The sequence below is a fragment of the Callionymus lyra genome, chromosome 4 (genome assembly GCF_982586985.1).
Source record: "Callionymus lyra chromosome 4, fCalLyr1.hap1.1, whole genome shotgun sequence".
Taxonomy (NCBI): domain Eukaryota; kingdom Metazoa; phylum Chordata; class Actinopteri; order Syngnathiformes; family Callionymidae; genus Callionymus; species Callionymus lyra.
Window position 1 is genome coordinate 527,304 of NC_141821.1, and position 25,197 is coordinate 552,500.

At 48.0% G+C, this 25,197-nt stretch overlaps 3 protein-coding genes across 22 annotated transcripts in view; all 3 read left to right on the plus strand.

Moving 5' to 3' along the window:
- Window positions 1–3,928, plus strand: part of LOC148080520 (nuclear receptor-binding protein 2-like) — a 32,130-nt gene extending 28,202 nt beyond the window's left edge. Inside the window, exons 17-19 of one of the 3 annotated variants that reach the window (XM_087788384.1) lie at window positions 1,767–1,822; window positions 1,942–3,329; window positions 3,672–3,928. In XM_087788384.1, coding sequence (XP_087644510.1) covers window positions 1,767–1,822; window positions 1,942–2,028 — 143 coding nt within the window. In that variant the 3' untranslated portion in view covers window positions 2,029–3,329; window positions 3,672–3,928. Of the gene's footprint in view, window positions 1–1,766; window positions 1,823–1,941; window positions 3,330–3,419 lie in introns of all 3 variants that reach the window. The other 2 variants (XM_087788385.1, XM_087788383.1) reach the window with 2 other exon arrangements.
- A 4,341-nt stretch (window positions 3,929–8,269) lies between these two features.
- Window positions 8,270–17,061, plus strand: LOC148080521 (poly(U)-binding-splicing factor PUF60-like). Of its 5 annotated transcripts, XM_087788387.1 has the most exons (12): window positions 8,270–8,332; window positions 8,753–8,826; window positions 8,927–9,022; window positions 9,889–9,978; window positions 10,325–10,375; window positions 11,613–11,774; window positions 12,475–12,567; window positions 13,902–14,115; window positions 14,198–14,430; window positions 15,835–15,949; window positions 16,244–16,491; window positions 16,650–17,061. In XM_087788387.1, the coding sequence occupies exons 3-12, from the start codon at window positions 8,945–8,947 to the stop codon at window positions 16,947–16,949; spliced, it is 1,584 nt and encodes a 527-aa protein (XP_087644513.1). In that variant the 5' UTR covers window positions 8,270–8,332; window positions 8,753–8,826; window positions 8,927–8,944; the 3' UTR covers window positions 16,950–17,061. The 5 variants fall into 5 exon arrangements, with proteins under 5 accessions (XP_087644513.1, XP_087644512.1, XP_087644514.1 ...); XM_087788386.1 differs by lacking the exon at window positions 8,753–8,826 and having other exon boundaries at window positions 8,277–8,332; XM_087788388.1 differs by lacking the exon at window positions 8,753–8,826 and having other exon boundaries at window positions 8,277–8,332; window positions 14,198–14,388.
- Window positions 17,062–22,827: 5,766 nt separating this feature from the next.
- Window positions 22,828–25,197, plus strand: part of scrib (scribble planar cell polarity protein) — a 106,175-nt gene continuing 103,805 nt past the window's right edge. For 8 of the 14 annotated variants that reach the window (XM_087788400.1, XM_087788404.1, XM_087788402.1 and 5 more), the window contains exon 1: window positions 22,829–23,177. The gene's annotated coding sequence lies outside the window, so the exon portion shown is untranslated. Of the gene's footprint in view, window positions 23,178–25,197 lie in introns of all 14 variants that reach the window. The other 6 variants (XM_087788401.1, XM_087788411.1, XM_087788405.1 and 3 more) reach the window with 2 other exon arrangements.

Sequence of the window (25,197 nt, forward strand, 5' to 3'; positions counted from 1 at the left end):
CACTTCAACACACTCGTGATCATAGTTACACACTTCAACACACTCGTGATCATAGTTACACACTTTAACACACTCGTGATCATAGTTACACACTTCAACACACTCGTGATCATAGTTACACACTTCAACACACTCGTGATCATAGTTACACACTTCAACACACTCGTGATCATAGTTACACACTTCAACACACTCGTGATCATAGTTACACACTTCAACACACTCGTGATCATAGTTACACACTTCAACACACTCGTGATCATAGTTACACACTTCAACACACTCGTGATCATAGTTACACACTTTAACACACTCATGATCATAGTTACACACTTTAACACACTCGTGATCATAGTTACACACTTTAACACACTCGTGATCATAGTTACACACTTTAACACACTCATGATCATAGTTACACACTTTAACACACTCATGATCATAGTTACACACTTTAACACACTCGTGATCATAGTTACACACTTTAACACACTCGTGATCATAGTTACACACTTCAACACACTCATGATCATAGTTACACTCTTTAACACACTCGTGATCATAGTTACACACTTTAACACACTCGTGATCATAGTTACACACTTTAACACACTCGTGATCATAGTTACACACTTTAACACACTCGTGATCATAGTTACACACTTTAACACACTCGTGATCATAGTTACACACTTTAACACACTCGTGATCATAGTTACACACTTTAACACACTCGTGATCATAGTTACACACTTTAACACACTCGTGATCATAGTTACACACTTTAACACACTCGTGATCATAGTTACACACTTTAACACACTCGTGATCATAGTTACACACTTCCATGAGCTTCAACACACTCGTGATCATAGTTACACACTTCCATGAGCTTCAACACACTCGTGATCATAGTTACACACTTCCATGAGCTTCAACACACTCGTGATCATAGTTACACACTTCCATGAGCTTCAACACACTCGTGATCATAGTTACACACTTCCATGAGCTTCAACACACTCGTGATCATAGTTACACACTTCCATGAGCTTCAACACACTCGTGATCATAGTTACACACTTCCATGAGCTTCAACACACTCGTGATCATAGTTACACACTTCCATGAGCTTCAACACACTCGTGATCATAGTTACACACTCACTGGCAGAACACACTTAGTTTGTCACTTGTAAAGAAAATTGATTTTTTTTTTAACTCTCGTAGCTTTAGCTCCAAAGTTGACAACACGCTAGTTAGCATCTGCTAACAAACACAACACACTAGCTAGCATCTGCTAAAAAACACAACACGCTAGTTAGCATCTTCTAACAAACACAACACACTAGCTAGCATCCGCTAACAAACACAACACGCTAGCTAGCATCCGCCGACAAACACAACGCGCTAGCTAGCATCCGCTAACAAACACAATGCGCTAGCTAGCATCCGCTAACAAACACAACACGCTAGCTAGCATCCGCTGACAAACACAACACGCTAGCTAGCATCCGCTGACAAACACAACACACTAGCTAGCATCCGCCGACAAACACAACACGCTAGCTAGCATCCGCCGACGAACACAACACGCTAGCTAGCATCCGCTGACAAACACAAAACGCTAGCTAGCATTAGCTGACAAACACAAGCTAGTTCCAACAGTTGTGCGTTCATGTTTTGTCAGTTCTGCCAAAGGAAGTGTGTGTTTGTGTTGTTGATTGTGTTGTTGATTGTGTTGTTGATTGTGTTGTTTCTCTTCAGCCGACACGTCCAGAGACCTGGCCGGCGAGCTGGTCCACTACGCCTTCATCAACAAGGTAACGAGTTAATTGATGGATCCACACAAACACCCATGAGTCACAACCGGCTCCGCTCCATGGAGCGACACCACCACTGACCACAGGGGGCGCCAGAGTGACTGTGGTCTACGTTGCAGGAGGACAACGACAAGGTCGCCGGCTTCCTGGAGGACGCCATCTGTCGTCATCGGGTGCGAGCGCTGACCTCTGGGAGCGCACAGTGACCACAGGCTGGACCAGGACCTTCAGGGGTCAGGGGTCAGGGGTCAGGGGTCAGGGGCAGACCCAGCCGAGGGACGGATAAGGGAACAAACCAGCAGGTTGTTGGTTCTTCACCCAGAGGTGCCACAGTGACACACAACTGCTGAAGGGCTAACACACACACACACACACACACACACACACACACACACACACACACACACACACACACACACACACAGTCGTGTACAAACACACACACATACTTACTTACATATGTACAAACGCACACACACATGTGTACAAACACACACACACACGTGTACAAACGCACACACACATGTGTACAAACACACACACAGACGTGTACAAACACACACACACGTGTACAAACACACACACATACTTACTTACATATGTACAAACACGCACACACACGTGTACAAACACACACACACACGTGTACAAACACACACACACACGTGTACAAACACACACACACATGTACAAACGCACACACACGTGTACATGCATATGTACACACACGCCTCTACATATACACACATACAAACACACACACACACGTGTACAAACACACACACACACGTGTACAAACACACACACACACGTGTACAAACACACACACACATGTACAAACGCACACACACGTGTACATACATATGTACACACACGCCTCTACATATACACACATACAAACACACACACACCTCTACATGTACACACATATGTACACACACACTCTCACACACAAACATCCATCATCCAGGAATAGTCTCCAGATATCGATCTTTGAACCTTGAGCGCCCTCTGGAGGTTTGAAAGTGCCTGACAGTCTGGATGAAGAACTTTGATGAACCATCGCTGGTTCAAGTGAATGTGACGTCATCACTAACTGCTGCGTGACTTCTTAACTAATGATGACGCGGAAGAGCGCCCCCTCGTGGAGCTCTAAGAAGGTGCACTCGTCATGCTGTGACGTCATCGTGAATGTAAAGAAACTGATTCTAGAATGTTTGTGTTTTTTATCTTTGCTTCTAAAAGATGGTGTTTCTAAACCTTCAGTGTATCTTCTTTAGTCTTTATTGAACGATTGTTTAGACTCTTCAGACTCGTCTCTCCAGGTGTGAATCAGTGACTCATGGGTTTGAAGATGGAAGAGTTTGATTCGATCAGACTTTAAGATGAAACTTCTCAAGTTTACAGTGAAACCAACATTTGAAAGAACATTGACTTCCTTGAGGTTCCTCAGGTTCCTTCGGTTCCTCAGGTTCCTCAGGTTCCTTCGGATCCTCAGGTTCCTTCGGTTCCTCTGGTTCCTTCGGATCCTCAGGTTCCTTTGGTTCCTCAGGTTCCTCTGGTTCCTTCGGTTCCTCTGGTTCCTTTGGATCCTCAGGTTCCTTTGGATCCTCTGGTTCCTTCGGTTCCTCTGGTTCCTTCGGTTCCTCTGGTTCCTTTGGATCCTCAGGTTCCTTCGGTTCCTTTGGATCCTCTGGTTCCTTCGGTTCCTCAGGTTCCTTTGGATCCTCTGGTTCCTCAGGTTCCTTTGGATCCTCAGGTTCCTTCGGTTCCTCAGGTTCCTTTGGATCCTTCGGTTCCTCTGGTTCCTCAGGTTCCTTTGGATCCTCAGGTTCCTTGGGTTCCTCAGGTTCCTTCGGTTCCTCAGGAGGACGTGTCAGGAACACAAGTTGGACATGTTTGGATCACGTTGATGTGAACGATGCCAAAAACAGTGAACTTTGATAGAACCTGATGTTGACCCTTGACCTCCGGAGGGTCACGGTGGGGTCACTTCTCTGCATGTCTTAACGTCAACATGAATGTTTGAGTCTTAATGATCTCAGTGACTCGACTGTTTAACGTTCAATATTCTGCTGCCATGACAACAATAAACAATGTTTGACATGTTGTCGTCACTTGTTTGAACGAAGAAACTAACATTAAACTTAACGTGGATTAATAAACGATAAATATGACCTTGACCTCTGGATCATGAATCACATCCACATGTCAAAGGTCAATGGAAAACGACCCTTAAAGTAAATAATTCAATTCAATTCAATTTTATTTCAAGTGTCTTATCATAACAAAGTTATCTCAAGACACTATACAGTTGAAATAAGACTACAGTTGATTAAGGAAAAATAGATCCAGCAATTCAACAAAGAGCAAGAAACAAAACACTGTACAGTGAACAATGATGAGGAAAAACTTCCTTTTAGAAGCAGAAACCTCGAGCAGAACCAGACTCATTGTTGACGGCCTGCCGCTTTGACCGGCTGGGAGGAAGGATGGGGGGGTAGACAGATGGATAAGGAGAGGAGTGAGGGAGGATAGAGTGAGAGAAAAGAGGAGAGTGTAGGAGGGTCCATGGGGGTGCTGGAGAGAACTCGGGATCTGATGACGTGGTGAAGATCCTGGATCAGCAGCAGCTCTGGAGGTGGATCCCTGGATCAGCAACAGCTCTGGAGGTGGATCCCTGGATCAGCAGCAGCTCTGGAGGTGGATCCCTGGATCAGCAGCAGCTCTGGAGGTGGATCCCTGGGGCTCCGGGAGAGAAATAAAAAGGTGTGGGTTTGGGACAAATGTATACAATGTCTAGGTGTACAGACCCCGGTGACGGGTGAAGATATATAGAGGGGGGAGGGGGGGGGGGGGGTTGAAATGTTAGAGTGTGGTTTTGTGTGTGTGTGTGTGTGAGTGTGGTTTTGTGTGTGAGGTTGTGTGGGTGAGTGTGGTTGTGTGTATGAAGAGAGTGCAAGTAGAGACCCAGGGGCACCACACCACCAGCCAGGCCAGAGGGCACATACCTAGCACAGCAGGATCCAGACACAGGGGCCCAAGCCGCGGCAGGAACCCGCGGGAGACCAGGACCCGGCAGGCGAGATAACCACCAGAGCCAAGCCCGAGCCCAAACACCTGCGAGAAAGCGGACCACCACCGGGGGGCCCCGGCGGCGCGAGAGGGCACGCACAGGCGGGGACGACCGAGGAAGCAAAGAGGGGGAGGCACCAGGCGCAGGTACGGAGGCGGAGGGGCCAAGGGCCCGCCCTCCAAGGGACAGCCAGAAAAACCAGTCAGGGGATAGAGCTCCGGGGCCAGGCCGGGCCACGGAAGACCCCCAGACCGTCAGGCCGCCACCAAGTCCATAGCAGGGGACCGCGAGAAGACAAGCCAAGGAGATATGGATCCACCACAGCAGCGGCAGCGGAGCCCCCCCCCCTCAATACCCTGCGGACACGGCCAGTAGCCGGGTCGAGCGCCACCGCATGAGCCCAGGGGAACAATGGCCAGGCACCGGCTCAGGTCCCCCGGTGAGAGTCCCCCGGGTCACAGGGGGGCCACGGTTGAGCGGGCAGGGCGGGGGTAATGGGGCTGCAGACGTCCGGGAACGGCCCCCAATCTTCAAACTGTAGACCGTCCCCGGCAGCCACAGCCCACCTCCCCCATGTCATGAGGGAAGTTGGGGGGCCAGCAGTATTTCATGGGCGGTCAACGGTCTCTAAGGTGCAAAGGCCCCGCCCATCACACGTACTGACCCCCAGCCCCCGCCCTCCATGCAGCACCCAGGGGGACAGCATCACTTGCATGGGCGGTACATGGTCTCTACAGTAACATGGGTCCGCCGTCCCCCTAACATGTCCAATTCACCCGTTTTAAATAAAATCACAGGTTGTTGGTTTAAATCCCTTGAATACAGTTTCTCGTCACAGTCGTAAACATTGAAATATAAAACGTGTTCCAACAGTATTGTAGTTTATTTGATGTACAAGTGTTTTCTAGAGAACATGTCAATGAATCACTGCGTACTAACACACACACATGCACACACGTGTACAAACACACACGCGTGTGTACTAACACACACACATACACACCCCTGTACAAACACACACGCGTGTGTACTAACACACACACACATACACACCCCTGTACAAACACACACGCTATGTACTAACACACACACATACACACCCCTGTACAAACACACACGCGTGTGTACTAACACACACACACATACACACCCCTGTACAAACACACACGCTATGTACTAACACACACACATGCACACACGTGTACAAACACACACGCGTGTGTACTAACACACACACATACACACCCCTGTACAAACACACACGCGTGTGTACTAACACACACACACATACACACCCCTGTACAAACACACACGCTATGTACTAACACACACACATACACACCCCTGTACAAACACACACGCGTGTGTACTAACACACACACACATACACACCCCTGTACAAACACACACGCTATGTACTAACACACACACATGCACACACGTGTACAAACACACACGCGTGTGTACTAACACACACACATACACACCCCTGTACAAACACACACGCTATGTACTAACACACACACATGCACACACGTGTAAAAACACACACGCGTGTGTACTAACACACACACATACACACCCCTGTACAAACACACACGCTATGTACTAACACACACACATGCACACACGTGTACAAACACACACGTGTGTGTACTAACACACACACATACACACCCCTGTACAAACACACACGCGTGTGTACTAACACACACACACATACACACCCCTGTACAAACACACACGCTATGTACTAACACACACACATACACACACGTGTACAAACACACACATATACACACATGTGTACAAACACACACACATGTGTACTAACACACGTGTACAAACACACACATGTGTACAAACACACACGCGTGTGTCCTAACACACACACGTGTACAAACACACACACATATACACAAAGGTGTACGAAAACACACGTGTACGAACACACACACATGCACACACGTGTACAAACACACACATATACACACACGTGTACAAACACACACACATGTGTACTAACACACACATACACACACGTGTACACACACACAAACGTGTACAAATACACACACGTGTACAAACACACACATACACAAAACTAAGGAGTTGATTGTGGATTTCCGGCGGTGTCCCTCCATCTCCCCCTCACCACTGAACATCAGGGACATTGAGATTGTCACGTCTTACAAGTTCCTGGGTGTTCACCTCAACAACCGCCTGGACTGGGTGGATAACACTGCTGCTCTTTATAAAAAAGGGCGGAGTAGAATCTACCTGCTCCGGAGGTTGAGGTCGTTTGGTGTCCAGGGGTCACTCCTGAAGTCCTTCTATGACTCAGTAGTGGCCTCTGCCATCTTCAACGGTGTGGTCTGCTGGGGGAGCAGCATGACAGCAAAGGATAGGGCTAAACTGGACAGCCTTATTAAGAAGGCCGGTTACGTCCTAGGGCGCCCCCTGGATCCTGTGGAGGAAGTGACTGGAGGGAGGATGCGGAGCAAGCTGGGCTCCATGAGGAGGAACTTGTCTCACCCTCTCCAGCACACTGAGGGCATTGAGGAGCTCCATCAGTGATAGGATGCTCCATCCCAGGTGTGTGAGGGAGAGGTACCTCCTTCCTCCTGCTGCCATCAGACTCCACAACAAGAACACAGCAAGATAACTATCTAACTGCACCTCTTGTTATTTATGTAAATATGATTGTGAATATATAATATAGTGCAGATTTATTTTCTATTCTATTTAGATTTTCTTTTTCTTTTTATTATTTTATTTCTGGGTGTTTTATTTATATACATACGTGTACAAACACACACACACATGTACAAACACACACATACGTGTACAAACACACACACATACGTGTACAAACACACACACATACGTGTACAAACACACACACATATGTACAAACACACACACACGTGTACAAACACACACACACATGTACAAACACACACACATACGTGTACAAACACACACACACATGTGTACAAACACACACACATACGTGTACAAACACACACACACGTGTACAAACACACACACACGTGTACAAACACACACACACATGTACAAACACACACACATACGTGTATAAACACACACACACATGTACAAACACACACACATACGTGTACAAACACACACATACGTGTACAAACCCACACATACGTGTATAAACACACACATACGTGTACAAACACACACACACGTGTACAAACACACACACACATATGTACAAACACACACACATGTTTTCTACAGAACATCAAGGTTTTGCTTCTCTTCACACAAAATGGAGATTCTTGTTCAGCCTCCAAACATCGCGAGATTTCAGACTAACACGGTCCTCCTCTTCCTGTTCTCGCGATACTTGGAGCGAGGGCGCCTTGAAGACGGTGTGCTTGATGGCGGTCACGGAGTCTGCGGTAAATTCCTCGATAATATCACAATATCCTCGAATGTTAGTCACTGCATTGCCGTGTAGGTGGAGCGTCGATGCACGAGCGACATGTTATCGTTAAGTGATGTAGATTTGCTGTTAGAACCGCAGCTGGATTTACCCGCCATGGCAATGAATGGCGAACAAGCTAAGCTAAGTAGCTGCAGAAGCTAAGCTAACAGGCCATACTTCACGTCCTGTGTTCGTCGTCGACATAAAACCGATAGAGAGACTGAAGAAGCTCATTATATACATTCTGTAGAATAACACTTTTTTTGGAAGTGTGGCGTGTTTTTGAAGCAGACGACGGTGTTAGCCTCTGCGTGCTAATGCTAGCTAACAGGCTTTGTTGTCGCTGTGATGTGAGGCTTGTTGATGCGAGTCTGAAGTTTCTTATCTTCTCTAGAGTGTGTTGAGTTGTTAAAGCTCCCATCACTCGTCCTCCCCTCGGTCTGCTCAGTCTGGTGGACACAGGTGTAGGTAAGGAGTGATGTTAGTTTCGGAGTGAATCTAGTGACCAGAGTGACTTGAGCTACACAAGTGTCCAGAACTGTTGATCCAAGTGTCCTGTGGTCTCCAGGGAGGTGAAGCTGTGACGATGGAGAATGGACAGGGCACAGGCTCCAAGCTCGGCCTGCCGCCCCTCACGCCAGAGCAGCAGGAGGCGCTTCAGAGGGTAACTATCTACCTCACCCAAGACTACCTGTATTACTAGTCAATCTTCACTGGTTTGGATGGATAACCAGTCGCTGAGATGCATTCGTTTAAAAGTGATTCTGCATATCAACCAAAGACGGTCCAGTCTTTAAAATAGATTTAGTTTCATCTTCCTTCACTTAAGGTCCAGTTAGACCAGCAGGAACTGAACATACTACAGCTGAGCCGTTTAAAATATAAATGCCAAGCGAAGTGTAAATGAGTGACTTCAAACATGAACTACCTTGTACTAGTTCAGGAAGAGCTTAAACCATGTATGTTGGTTGATATTGTTGCGACTGCACAGTGTGTTCAAAGTCCTCCAAACATTAGGGCCAGAAAATAATCAAAACTGTTAAAGGCAGAAAAATAATAAGTGATAGTAATGCAACTATATTAATTTGGCAGAAAACCTTGAATGAAATAAAACAGAAATAAGGTCGTTTACACGAGAGAAAGAGGGTTTTGGCTGATCTGAGGGCATTAATGCGTCATGACTCTAAAATCTACTCTGTAAAGAATATAACCGTCTCTGATGTTTCTCATGTTCTTTACCATACAAGATGGATTTGCATTCATTTGAACACTTGTGTAAGCTGTTGAGTATAAATAAAATATTAACATAATTGTCATGTTGAAGTGTCTACTATGTTATAATTCCTTAATATTGTCTTTCTCTGCCAGTATTAATGCTCTTCAACAAATGTAGTGAAAACATTAAATTGATGGAACATTTCATGAAGGTCCTGCACGAGCGTCTGAAGTTCCAGGCTTCATGGTTCCATGCTTTATCACTGGAGCTCCGTGCTAAGAAACCCAGAGTTCTAAGTTCTAACCTCTTTCCAGGCAAAGAAGTATGCCATGGAGCAAAGCATTAAGAGTGTGTTGGTGAAGCAGACCATTGCCCATCAGCAGCAGCAACTCACCAACCTGCAGGTGAGACGTGATCCTCATTTGTGTTCCACACCAGCAAGCGTTTCCGTGTTGATATCTAGATGTTTAGTGTACGATTTAGGTATCAATAAATGTTCAGAGTCTCACCACCTCCCCCTGCTGTCGCCCTCCTGCCACTGCTTTTGTCTGCTCTCTTTCAGCCGGAGAAGATCTTTGGTTATGATGTTGATAATGTTTACTGTGGTGATTTTGTTTAGCGTAAGGCTTTGAATATAACATTTAAAAACATGGTCTTAAAACTAAATCAATAAATCAAAGAGAAGAAAATCAAAGCTAAGGGATATGTAACCTACTTTTCAGCGCTTTTTTCATCTTTACTGTCTTTCAGATGGCAGCAGTGACAATGGGCTTTGGAGATCCTCTCTCACCTTTACAATCGGTCAATAGATTATTAAATTCTTTTCTGTGCGCATTCCCAATGAAAAAGGACTGTTACCCTTCTTGTATTGGTTACTTAGAATCAGTCCCTGCCTTTGTGCCGATCAAAGAATGCATATTTTAGAAGAAAACTGACTATTGGCTGCTCAGTCATCGCTGACTTACTTCTTACCGTTGAGCAGTTAAACTTGGTCTAAATAATAGATCAACTTATTGTCACCTGTGCAGCAATACAAACACACTGTTGAGCATCTTCTGCCACCAGAGTCTATTGATCTCGTCTAGGGAACATTTCTGAAGAGCTCTCTGAAGCCCCTCTATTGCTTTAAATGTTTGTCATCTCACTCGTCCTATCCGACGAGATGTTTCCCTCCTGCTCCCTCACTTCTATTTGGACTCGCCCCGCATCAGCTGCTGGTTGAACTGTTTCCTTGAAGTCAAACGTAATCTGAGTAAATGGTAACACGGTAGAACTTAAATTCTGCACCTGACCCGTTGAGTTATATTCCTTCTCTTGATGGTGTCAAACCAGAGAATCCTCTTTGACGCGACCGTCACGTTCCTGGTCTAGATGCCGGACTTTCCTTCTTTTGGTGGACTCGAACGTCAGCGCTCTTCTGAAAATATGCATTGGCTTGATTTAAACATGCAAAGCTGCTGGAACGGGACAAGAGGGATAGCAATCTCTTTTAACGGACTAAAGGAAATGAGAGAAACTGCTGAAATAGGGATGTGTGACACTCATCATGATCTCTGAAAATTTCGACCTGCTCGCACTAGACTTTAGTGAAAAGTCCCGATCTTTGTTCAAAGGTGACTCGTAGATGTTGTCAAACCACAGCAGGCTCGGTTTGACGAGTTGTCACTCTTGAGCGCCACATTTACTTTTTGTTGAGTAACTTGCACCCCTGGACTACAGGTCAGTTACTGAAGCCAAGTGTTTGTGAGGGCTGTGCATGTCAATCACTTGAGTGTGTTTTCCTCCATATGTTTGTTGTTAGTCTCAGATCCAGCCGCGCAGTAACTCAGCGCCGCAGCATCAACATTAGTTCATCTTTAGCGCTTCTGTCACCAGATCAGTCCTGACTAGTGTAACCATGAGGCCCCCCAGCCCTCCTCCTAACTATGGCTGTTGTCTTGGGAAAACAAGCACATTAGAAACAACACATCTCAGTGTGCGTGTGTGTGTCTGTTCTCGTGTGTGTGTTCTAATCATGTGTGTTCTCCCTGGTCGACAGGTGGCAGCACAGAGGCAGCGAGCTCTGGCGATCATGTGTCGGGTCTATGTGGGCTCCATTTACTATGAGCTCGGTGAGGACACCATCAGACAAGCCTTTGCCCCGTTCGGTCCCATCAAGAGCATTGATATGTCCTGGGACTCGGTCACCATGAAACACAAGGTCAGTTTTGAGTATTGTTTTGATTGATAAAGCGCTTTGTGACCCTGGTCTCGAAAAGCGCTATATAAATAAATATTACTTACTTACTTACTATGCTTGACTAAAGCCTGGTGTTGAACCTCTGGACACGCCTTCAGCTGGTGGAGGATCAAGTCTAAACTTTATCTTCTTTCATTCATGGCTTCACACATTTACCTCCCTGCGCTTTTAGTGTATTTGACGTCCTTGATACGACTTTCTTTACCAGGCTGTACACACAAGTGCTGATGTACATATAATTCAATATTCAGTGTCGATTGTTATCTGTAGACGTTGATATAACATTTGGAATAAGAGATAAACAGTCACTAGAATTGGGTAGAATAATGTATTGTCCGGTGTCCTTGAACCTTTTCTTTTTATGGGCATTAAAAATAATTACTGGAAGTTGATCGACTAACAATAAAATGAATACATCTGACCAAAAACTTCCTTTGTTGATGTTGAAATCAAATAAAAAGCTGTGAAAATCTTTCTTTCTGTATATTGTTTAAACGGTGCTAAGAATGTGTTTGATCTGTTTCCTCCTTCATTTGAACTACGACGGCTGGTTTGGAACTCGATGGAAACTGAAATCTCACTGATTCGCTGGATTCTGGCTGCAATTGATTCCTGAGCAGGAACTTTAGAACGTGTTTGAACGCGTCTTCCATCTGTGCAGGGCTTTGCTTTTGTGGAGTACGACGTGCCCGAGGCGGCTCAGCTGGCTCTGGAGCAGATGAACTCCGTCATGCTGGGGGGGCGAAACATTAAGGTGAGTGGTCCAGAGACGAGGACCTCCTGTTCCGCTTCTTAAAAGGTGAAGGTTAAGGTTTTTTTTCTCCACTTTCTTTTGTTCGGACTTGGACTCTGAAGTCGATACTCGTAATTCAAGTTTGTCTGTATTTGTCTTGATGATGTGTGTAAACTAATTCTTTTTTTGTGTGTGTGTGTGTGTGTGGTGATGTGCAGGTGTGTATGTGTGAAGGTGTGTGTGCTGTCATGATGTTGTCAAGAGTGTTTTAGTGACCGACTCATCTGGACGCCGCGTCGCTCTCTAACCATGGTGTACTGATGATGGGCTGCGCCTGGTTGGTGTTGCTTGGCCGCCCCATCTGTAGTACAGATCCCAGTCTCTAGATCCGCGCCTGTAGCTTCTGTTAAACCAGCTCGTAGACCATCAGCGGTTCGTTCGCGTTTGCTTCGATACTTCAGGTTAGATCAGGACACATGTTGAGGTAGGTTGTGTGAAATGGGGTGTTAACGTCTGCTCGTGCAAACACTTAAAACAGTTTATCAAATAATTTACACCTCTTTTACTCCTTCTCTCACCACTTCTATCATTATAAATATCTGTACTATATTATCTCTAATAATAATTAAAAAGCTGCACCAGGAGGCTCTGTGTTACTTGGAGCCTCCTGGTGCAGCTTTTTAATTCACCACTACTGTGACATTAGTGTCGTGTTCTGCACGACATCTGTTCCAGCTCAGTGAGTGCAACCAGAACTAATGCATTAATCACACTCTCAATGGTTCAAACAGTATTTTAAGTTCTTATCTTCACAAAAATATGGTAAACGTGTAAAACATTTGTAATTGGAGGGTTGAATGAAGCCATCACCCTCTAGTGGTTGTTTAGTGCAACTGCGATCTTAGAACGTTTGATTGTAAGTAAGTAATATTTATTTATATAGCGCTTTTCGAGACCAGGGTCACAAAGCGCTTAGACAATCAAAACAATACTCAAAAAAGTACGCATTGACACCCCTAGTTAGCAGCAGCATTGACACCCCTAGTTAGCAGCAGCATTGACACCCCTAGTTAGCAGCAGCATTGACACCCCTAGTTAGCAGCAGCATCAACAGCATCTGTAGATAAGAGTCGACTTGGTTACAAGTATCAAGTCAGAGTCTTGAGGACGCCCCACTTCTTGAAAGGCTTCTCTGGTCCTCACTCATCGATGAAACAGTTCATTGGTTAGGAACGAAGAAGCCTTTTGTGGGAGCAGTGAAGCGTCTCCAACCTCAGGCAGGTCCAGCAGTCTCACCAGAGCAGGGTCGTTCACGCGCTCACTCAGTAGCCCTGCTGGTATGATCTGTGCTATAGGTTGGGCGGCCAAGTAACATCGGTCAGGCGCAACCCATCATTGACCAACTGGCTGAGGAGGCGCGCGCTTTCAACCGGATCTATGTGGCGTCCGTGCACCCCGACCTGTCGGACGACGACATCAAAAGTGTGTTTGAGGCCTTCGGCCGGATCAAGTCTTGTACGTTAGCCCGAGACCCCACCTCCGGACGGCACCGAGGCTTTGGCTTCATCGGTGAGCTCGAGGGTCTCACTCGCCGGCGCCCCCTCACCGCCGCCCCCGGCGTCTTAACTCCCTATATTCTCTCCGCCTGCAGAGTATGAGAAGCCACAGTCGGCTCTGGACGCCGTTTCCTCAATGAACCTCTTTGACTTGGGGGGTCAGTACCTGAGAGTGGGTAAAGCAGTGACCCCGCCCATTCCCCTGCTGACCCCCACCACACCCGGTGGGCTGCCCCCGGCGGCGGCTGTGGCTGCAGCGGCGGCCACCGCCAAGATTACGGCCCAGGCAAGTATGAATCCCTTCCAAAGGGATTTAATGGCCTTACAGGTAAATATGATCCAGATCCAGGTAGACTTGACAGCAGGTACTTGAAGGCCAGTTAGCTTCTCTCTGCCCTGATCAGACTGAAGAGGACTTAAACTAGGGAGGATCTCCTCTGAGGAGCAGGAGATGCTTCCACACTAATATGTTTTCATGCATCGTCCCAAAATCATTCTGTGTCTTGGCTCGTTCGTCCTGAACCCCTCGTCAGTGTGACCCATGTGGAGCCTCACGGTAGTATTTTGTTTTTCATTACGTCGCTGTACCTTGAAGTTTCCAGTCAGGACTAGATTGAAACTATTCTTTCGGAGAGTTTTCCCTTCTGTGTCGAGACCTTTTCCTTCATCCCGTCTGCTTCCTGGGGCTCGCAGCTGTCGGACCCTGATGTAGATTTAACCTTCGACCTCGACGTCACTTCAGTTGTTTATTGTCAGATGGTTCAGGAATAAACGTGACTTAAAAAGCTTCATAGTTTTTCTTAAACTCTTGATATGGAACATATTTCTGGAAGGTAAAGTTGAACAGTCGTGTTGGTCGTTGTTCCCTAAACGTGCGGAGCAGCAGTGAAGCAGATGCACTGAAAGCATAGTAGTGTGGTCAGTGTGGGTCAGTGTGTGGGTCAGTGTGTGGGTCAGTGTGGGTCAGTGTGGGTCAGTGTGGGTCAGTGTGTGGGTCAGTGTGGGTCAGTGCGGGTCAGTGCGGGTCAGTGTGGGTCAGTGTGTGGGTCAGTGTGGGTCAGTGTGGGTCAGTGTGGGTCAGTGTGGGTCAGTGTGTGGGTCAGTGTGTGGGTCAGTGTGTGGGTCAGTGTGTGGGTCAGTGTGTGGGTCAGTGTGGGTCAGTGTGGGGGTCAGTGTGCTGGTCAGTGCGGGTCAGTGCGCTGGTCAGTGCGCTGGTCAGTGCGCTGGTCAGTGTGCGGGTCAGTGTGCTGGTCAGTGTGGGTCAGTGTGGGTCAGTGTGGGTCAGTGTGCGGGTCAGTGTGCGGGTCAGTGTGCTGGTCAGTGTGCTGGTCAGTGTGCTGGTCAGTGTGTGGGTCAGTGTGTGGGTCAGTGTGCTGGTCAGTGTGCTGGTCAGTGTGCTGGTCAGTGTGCTGGTCAGTGTGCTGGTCAGTGTGCTGGTCAGTGTGCTGGTCAGTGTGTGGGTCAGTGTGGGTCAGTGTGCGGGTCAGTGTGGGTCAGTGTGCGGGTCAGTGTGCGGGTCAGTGTGCGGGTCAGTGTGCGGGTCAGTGCGCTGGTCAGTGTTGCAGGCAGTCAGTCAGGGTTAGCAGTACTAGTCTAATGATGTGGACCCCGGCTCTCAGGGAGTCGGGGTCCAGTGCACTGTGTCTCCTGCTGTGATCGTTGACTGTGCTGCCTTGTGTTGTGCTCTGTGTGTTTCCCGTTGCCTAATGTCTTCGGCCCCCCCTCTCTTAAGGAGGCTATAACGGGCGCGTCAGTCCTGGGGGCCTTAGCAGCACCCCAGCTTCTCAGCCAGCAGATGGGGATCCCTCAGGCTGTCATGGCGGCGCAGGCGCCAGGTGTCATCACAGGTGAGCTGCTTCTAGCAGGTCTGACCACTAATGGACCAACATGAGTCATCTTTACAAGAACTTAATTTACCGAACATGTGGGACTAAACGTGCATCTAAGGTCCTGGAATGATCTCAACAGACGCACCAGTGACTAGTATTGTTGCTGGTACTGAGTATTTCTTTAGTTATGAACATTTCTAACCTGTCAATATATTCTCTGAACGTTACAGAAACGCGTCAGTGATGATCTTCTAAAGCGTGTTGATGTTCCAGATGTTTCCTCAGCAGTGGTTGATGTGTGTGTGTTCTCAGGCGTGACCCCGGTGCGCCCCCCCATGCCGGTCCTGCCGCAGGTGGGGCTGGTTAACCCCGTGCTGGCGTCGCCGCCGGTCATGTCCAGCCAGGGCGGAGCTCCAGGCCTTCAGGAGAAGAAGGAGGAGAAGGAGGAGCAGCTGCTGGACGGCACGGCTCAGGAGATGCTGAGCGACCAGGAGCACATGAGCATCTCGGGCAGCAGCGCCAGACACATGGTGATGCAGAAGCTGCTGCGCAAGTCAGAGGTGAGACGTGAACCTCATCCAAGAAGACCTGTTGAACTTCTCCATCTCTGTGGAGATGATCGATCATCTAACAGCACTGGTGACCCTCAGTCACAGCAGCACCTTCATCTTCTGACTCCAGCATAAACGGTTCACTGACGTTTGTCTGCTGTGTGTAGTCCACAGTCATGGTCCTGAGGAACATGGTGGGACCAGAAGACCTGGACGACGACCTGGAAGGAGAAGTGACGGAGGAGTGCGGGAAGTTCGGCGCCGTCAACCGAGTCATCATCTACCAGGAGAAGCAGGGCGAGGAGGAGGACGCCGACATCATCGTCAAGATCTTCGTGGAGTTCTCCATGGCCTCGGAGATGAACAAGGCCATCCAGGCCCTCAACGACCGCTGGTTCGGGGGTCGCAAGGTGGTGGCCGAGGTCTACGACCAGGACCGCTTCAACGGCAGCGACCTCTCGGCCTGAACTCTCGCTCCTTGTAATTATGTTTTATTTGACCTTTTTTACGACGACGTTCCTGTGACCCTGAAGACTCCTCGCCTGCTTTTCTATAATAAAAGATTGTTCCACACCTTCACCTGCACAGGTGCGTAGACGTGACTCGCTCGGGCTTCACTCGTTGCTACGGCGATGAGAAGGTTTCACTCTTCTGAGGCTCAAGGATCTGGTGACTCAACCAGTTCAACAGTCTGCTGGTTAGTTAACTGGTTAGTTAACAAGTGAACAGGTTAAACGTTTAACACTTCCTGTGATTTGTAGAAAAATAAACATGATGCGTTTTATTAAATCATTGATTTTTCCTGACTAGATCAATGCTCCCGCCGCCCAGCAGGGGGCAGTGGTTCATATAAGATGACAGTCTACTTCATTCATGCTCGGCCCTCTACGGGCGGTTGCCATGGTTACAGATGAAGATACAGATACAAATCTGAAAATGACTTGGTTTACTTTATAATGAACTAGTTTTCATTAAAAAATTACATTAAAGTTAATCTCGATCAGAGAGTCGGTGAAGGTTTTTGTTCCAACAGATCAAGCAGTTGAACCAACGATGTTTCAGCTGAACAAGCAACACCTGATCACACCTGACTGACACCTGATCACTCTGAAGACACCTGACTGACACCTGATCACACCTGACTGACACCTGATCACTCTGAAGACACCTGACTGACACCTGATCACACTCTGAAGGAACCTGACTGACACCTGATCACACCTGACTGACACCTGATCACTCTGAAGACACCTGACTGACACCTGATCACACCTGATCACTCTGAAGACACCTGACTGACACCTGATCACACCTGACTGACACCTGATCACTCTGAAGACACCTGACTGACACCTGATCACACCTGACTGACACCTGATCACTCTGAAGACACCTGACTGACACCTGATCACACCTGACTGACACCTGACTGACACCTGATCACACCTGACTGACACCTGATCACTCTGAAGACACCTGACTGACACCTGATCACACTCTGAAGGAACCTGACTGACACCTGATCACACCTGACTGACACCTGATCACTCTGAAGACACCTGACTGACACCTGATCACACCTGACTGACACCTGATCACTCTGAAGACACCTGACTGACACCTGATCACACCTGACTGACACCTGATCACTCTGAAGACACCTGACTGACACCTGATCACACCTGACTGACACCTGATCACTCTGAAGACACCTGACTGACACCTGATCACACCTGACTGACACCTGATCACTCTGAAGACACCTGACTGACACCTGATCACACTCTGAAGGAACCTGACTGACACCTGATCACACCTGACTGACACCTGATCACTCTGAAGACACCTGACTGACACCTGATCACACCTGACTGACACCTGATCACTCTGAAGACACCTGACTGACACCTGATCACACCTGACTGACACCTGATCACTCTGAAGACACCTGACTGACACCTGATCACACCTGACTGACACCTGATCACACCTGATCACACTCTGAAGACACCTGACTGACACCTGACTGACACCTGATCACACTCTGAAGATACCTGATCACACCTGATCACACCTGACTGACACCTGATCACACTCTGAAGATACCTGATCACACCTGACTTACACCTGACTGACACCTGATCACACCTGACTGACACCTGATCACACTCTGAAGATACCTGATCACACCTGACTTACACCTGACTGACACCTGATCACACCTGACTGACACCTGATCACTCTGAAGACACCTGACTGACACCTGATCACTCTGAAGACACCTGATCACACCTGATCACACCTGACTGACACCTGATCACACCTGACTGACACCTGATGACACCTGATCACTCTGAAGACACCTGACTGACACCTGATCACACCTGATCACTCTGAAGACACCTGACTGACACCTGATCACACCTGATCACACCTGACTCACACCTGATCACTCTGAAGACACCTGGCTGACACCTGATCACACTCTGAAGACACCTGACTGACACCTGATCACACCTGACTCACACCTGATCACTCTGAAGACACCTGGCTGACACCTGATCACACCTGACTGACACCTGATCACACTCTGAAGACACCTGACTGACACCTGATCACACCTGATCACTCTGAAGACACCTGACTGACACCTGATCACACCTGACTGACACCTGATCACTCTGAAGACACCTGATCACACCTGACTGACACCTGATCACACCTGACTGACACCTGATCACTCTGAAGACACCTGATCACACCTGACTTACACCTGACTGACACCTGATCACACTCTGAAGACGCCTGACTGACACCTGACTTACACCTGACTGACACCTGATCACACTCTGAAGACACCTGACTGACACCTGATCACACCTGACTGACACCTGATCACACTCTGAAGACACCTGACTGACACCTGATCACACCTGACTTACACCTGACTGACACCTGATCACACTCTGAAGACACCTGACTGATACCTGACTGACACCTGATCACACCTGACTTACACCTGACTGACACCTGATCACACTCTGAAGACACCTGACTGACACCTGACTGACACCTGACTTACACCTGACTGACACCTGATCACACCTGATCACACTCTGAAGACACCTGACTGACACCTGATCACACCTGACTGACACCTGATCACACTCTGAAGACACCTGACTGACACCTGATCACACCTGATCACACCTGATCACACCTGATCACACTCTGAAGACACCTGACTGACACCTGATCACACCTGACTGACACCTGATCACACCTGACTGACACCTGATCACACCTGACTTACACCTGACTGACACCTGATCACACTCTGAAGACACCTGACTGACACCTGATCACACCTGACTGACACCTGATCACACCTGACTGACACCTGATCACTCTGAAGACACCTGATCACACTCTGAAGACACCTGGCTGACACCTGATCACACCTGACTGACACCTGATCACACCTGACTTACACCTGACTGACACCTGATCACACTCTGAAGACACCTGACTGACACCTGATCACACCTGATCACACTCTGAAGACACCTGACTGACACCTGATCACACCTGACTTACACCTGACTGACACCTGATCACACCTGACTGACACCTGATCACACTCTGAAGACACCTGACTGACACCTGATCACACCTGACTGACACCTGATCACACTCTGAAGACACCTGACTGACACCTGATCACACCTGACTGACACCTGATCACACCTGACTGACACCTGATCACACCTGACTGACACCTGATCACACTTGATCACACCTGACTGACACCTGATCACTCTGAAGACACCTGACTAACACCTGACTGACACCTGATCACACCTGACTGACACCTGATCACTCTGAAGACACCTGATCACACTCTGAAGACACCTGGCTGACACCTGATCACACCTGACTGACACCTGATCACTCTGAAGACACCTGACTGACACCTGATCACACCTGACTGACACCTGATCACTCTGAAGACACCTGACTGACACCTGACTGACACCTGATCACACCTGATCACTCTGAAGACACCTGGCTGACACCTGATCACACCTGATCACACCTGACTGACACCTGATCACACTTGATCACTCTGAAGACACCTGATCACACCTGACTGACACCTGATCACTCTGAAGACACCTGACTGACACCTGATCACACCTGACTGACACCTGATCACACCTGATCACACCTGACTGACACCTGACTGACACCTGATCACACCTGATCACACCTGACTGACACCTGATCACACCTGATCACTCTGAAGACACCTGGCTGACACCTGATCACACCTGACTGACACCTGACTGACACCTGATCACACCTGATCACTCTGAAGACACCTGACTGACACCTGATCACACCTGATCACTCTGAAGACACCTGATCACACCTGACTGACACCTGATCACTCTGAAGACACCTGACTGACACCTGATCACACCTGACTGACACCTGATCATACCTGATCACACCTGACTGACACCTGACTGACACCTGATCACACCTGACTGACACCTGACTGACACCTGATCACTCTGAAGACACCTGGCTGGTAAAGTGTCCTCTTGAAGGGTTGGAACATAAACCTGCACCACTCTTTGAGGACCAGGTTCCCTGATCTAGATCTTGTTTGATGTCCAAGAGATGAAAATAAATCATATCAGCTCATCGTCTTGGATCTTAAACGTTTCTGATGACACTGCAGGAACATCTGACCTTGAAGGTCTTGGTCTCTTCAGACTTGAACCTACTTTGACCTTCTGACCTTCACTGCTGCCTGTTCACACACGTCATCCACTTTAAATAGTGTGTGTGTGTACGTGCGTGTGTGTGTGTGTGTACGTGTGTGTGTGTGTGTGTGTACGTGTGTGTGTACGTGTGTGTGTACGTGTACATGTGCGTGTGTGCGTGTACATGTGTGTGTACGTGTGTGTGTGTGTGTGTACATGTGCGTGTGTGCGTGTGCGTGTGCGTGTGCGTGTGCGTGTGTGTGTGTGTCTCCTCCCAGCAGGTCGAGGCCACACAGAAGCTTTAAAAGTTGTGTGTCGGTGAAGAGACTCAGCAGAAGAGGTGAAGACTTGGTCTGGAAGCGTGCGTGTGTGCGTGTGTGTGTGCGTGTGAGCTTGTGTGTGCGTGTGTGTGTGCGTGTGCGCGTGTGTGCGCGTGTGCGTGTGTGCGTGTGTGTGTGTGCGCGTGTGTGTGCGCGTGTGTGTGTGCGTGTGTGTGTGCGTGTGTGTGTGCGTGTGCGTGTGTGTGTGCGTGTGCGTGTGTGTGTGCGTGTGCGCGTGTGTGCGCGTGTGCGTGTGCGTGTGTGTGTGTGCGCGTGCGCGTGCGCGTGCGTCGATCAAACTGTCCAGGATCTGCTGAGCCACGACCCAGAACCACAACGATCAGCTGGGAGATCAGGGAGGAAACATGGGTCAGACCTGCAGCCAGAGACCCTCGTGACACCAGGTGTTCAATGACGAGGTTCCCTCACAGGGACAAAAATCAAAGATTGAAACTCGTCCTGTGTCAGCAGTTCATTCAAAACTTTATTAAACTTTTTATATTAATAGAATAATGTGTCCAGCGTTTCTGGTCGAGACTCTGTGGGAAAAGTTGTTTGTGTTTATTTTATAATTTTAAAATAGAAACACAACATTTACAGCGTGTTTCTCGTGACGTCATCTTCACTATTGAGCATCAATTAATAATTTCACAAAAGTCATCGATAAACACAGAGACGTAAACGCAGCAACATTTCAAGAAATAAAATAGTTTATTTTACAAACAAACTGAGGAAACGTCACTTCCTGTTGTCGCAGCAGCGTCTGGTGCGTCGCTCCATAATTCCGTGTACAACACTGAGTCACATTAGTTCCGCCTCAAACATTCACGTGACTCTTGTAACGTTGATCCTCGGAAGTGACGTGTGTGTTGATGGTTGAACAGCTGCTCACAATAATAACAACAATAACAATAATAACAATAATCCATGTCACCTGCAGCGTCTGTTCACAACAACAATGGCGTCTTAAAGAGACAGTATCGTCTCCCGCCAGAGAAGCGTTCTGGTAAATATGTGAAGCTAAATAAAACACAAAATACCAAACATAACAAATGGATGGAAATGTTTCACAGAATCTTTTGTTGTATTTAGTTCTTCACCTGCGTTTTTAATGTCCTTCTGCGGGACCTTGAGGTCGTTTCCTAAAAGCGCCGCTAGATGGCGTCACTAAACAAAGTCTGCGTCCATAGCAACAGAGACGCAGCGGGCTCGCTGGCCCCGCCCCCTCACACACACGCACGCACACACACACACACACACTCACACACACACACACTCACCGGCCTGAGAGAGGAAGCTGTTGTTGTTCCTCCGTCGCTTCTCTCCAGAGAAGAAACCATTGGCGCGTCTTCAGCAACATCTGTCGAGCTTTGATGACGAGTCTTCCGCTCGCTCTTGTTTGTGTTCGTCGAGCCTCACAATGAGCCGCTAGCTGCTAATGCTAACTAGCCTGCTAACAACACAGCCGGCGGAGGGAAGAGAACCTCCAGCTCCACCCGGAATAACCTGATCCTGCGAGCCTTCCAGAGCCTCGACCGCTCCTGGTTCTCCTGGTTCTCCTCCTGGTTCTCCTGGACCCGCGGGAGCGTCTCTCAGGACTGTTGTGAGTGTTGAAGCTAGCATGTAGCATCAAGCTAACAGCTGAAGAGTCACGCAGGTATTCTGGATCAAGAGTGAGGAAGTCCTGCAGATGTTAGTGGTTCTGGATCAAGAGTGAGGAAGTCCTGCAGATGTTAGTGGTTCTGGATCAAGAGTGAGGAAGTCCTGCAGATGTTAGTGGTTCTGGATCAAGAGTGAGGAAGTCCTGCAGATGTTAGTGGTTCTGGATCAAGGAAGTCCTGCAGATGTTAGTGGTTCTGGATCAAGAGTGAGGAAGTCCTGCAGATGTGAGTGGTTCTGGATCAAGAGTGAGGAAGTCCTGCAGATGTTGGTGGTTCTGGATCAAGGAAGTCCTGCAGATGTTAGTGGTTCTGGATCAAGAGTGAGGAAGTCCTGCAGATGTGAGTGGTTCTGGATCAAGAGTGAGGAAGTCCTGCAGATGTTGGTGGTTCTGGATCAAGAGTGAGGAAGTCCTGCAGATGTGAGTGGTTCTGGATCAAGAGTGAGGAAGTCCTGCAGATGTTAGTGGTTCTGGATCAAGAGTGAGGAAGTCCTGCAGATGTTAGTGGTTCTGGATCAAGGAAGTCCTGCAGATGTTAGTGGTTCTGGATCAAGAGTGAGGAAGTCCTGCAGATGTGAGTGGTTCTGGATCAAGAGTGAGGAAGTCCTGCAGATGTTGGTGGTTCTGGATCAAGGAAGTCCTGCAGATGTTAGTGGTTCTGGATCAAGGAAGTCCTGCAGATGTTGGTGGTTCTGGATCAAGAGTGAGGAAGTCCTGCAGATGTTAGTGGTTCTGGATCAAGAGTGAGGAAGTCCTGCAGATGTGAGTGGTTCTGGATCAAGAGTGAGGAAGTCCTGCAGATGTTAGTGGTTCTGGATCAAGAGTGAGGAAGTCCTGCAGATGTTAGTGGTTCTGGATCAAGGAAGTCCTGCAGATGTTAGTGGTTCTGGATCAAGGAAGTCCTGCAGATGTTGGTGGTTCTGGATCAAGGAAGTCCTGCAGATGTTAGTGGTTCTGGATCAAGGAAGTCCTGCATATGTTGGTGGTTCTGGATCAAGGAAGTCCTGCAGATGTCGGTGGTTCTGGATCAAGGAAGTCCTGCAGATGTTAGTGGTTCTGGATCAAGGAAGTCCTGCAGATGTTCGTGGTTCTGGATGAAGGAAGTCCTGCAGATGTTGGTGGTTCTGGATCAAGAGTGAGGAAGTCCTGCAGATGTTGGTGGTTCTGGATCAAGGAAGTCCTGCAGATGTTAGTGGCTCTGGATCAAGGAAGTCCTGCAGATGTTAGTGGCTCAGGATCAAGGAAGTCCTGCAGATGTTGGTGGTTCTGGATCAAGAGTGAGGAAGTCCTGCAGATGTTAGTGGTTCTGGATCAAGAGTGAGGAAGTCCTGCAGATGTTGGTGGTTCTGGATCAAGGAAGTCCTGCAGATGTTAGTGGTTCTGGATCAAGGAAGTCCTGCAGATGTTGGTGGTTCTGGATCAAGAGTGAGGAAGTCCTGCAGATGTTAGTGGTTCTATATCAAGGAAGTCCTGCAGATGTTAGTGGTTCTGGATCAAGAGTGAGCAAGTCCTGCAGATGTGAGTGGTTCTGGATCAAGAGTGAGGAAGTCCTGCAGATGTGAGTGGTTCTGGATCAAGAGTGAGGAAGTCCTGCAGATGTGAGTGGTTCTGGATCAAGAGTGAGGAAGTCCTGCAGATGTTAGTGGTTCTGGATCAAGAGTGAGGAAGTCCTGCAGATGTTAGTGGTTCTGGATCAAGAGTGAGGAAGTCCTGCAGATGTTAGTGGTTCTGGATCAAGGAAGTCCTGCAGATGTTAGTGGTTCTGGATCAAGGAAGTCCTGCAGATGTTAGTGGTTCTGGATCCTGAGTGAGGAAGTCCTGCAGATGTTAGTGGTTCTGGATCCTGAGTGAGGAAGTCCTGCAGATGTTAGTGGTTCTGGATCAAGAGTGAGGAAGTCCTGCAGATGTTAGTGGTTCTGGATCAAGGAAGTCCTGCAGATGTTAGTGGTTCTGGATCAAGGAA

Coding starts and splice junctions, on each gene's coding strand:
- LOC148080521 (XM_087788386.1), top strand. CDS start 8,312: ATGGCGGTCACGGAGTCTGCG. Junction 14,116..14,197: donor CCGAGGCTTTGGCTTCATCG/GTGAGCTCGAGG, acceptor CTCCGCCTGCAG/AGTATGAGAAGCCACAGTCG. Junction 14,431..15,834: donor GGGATTTAATGGCCTTACAG/GTAAATATGATC, acceptor CCCTCTCTTAAG/GAGGCTATAACGGGCGCGTC.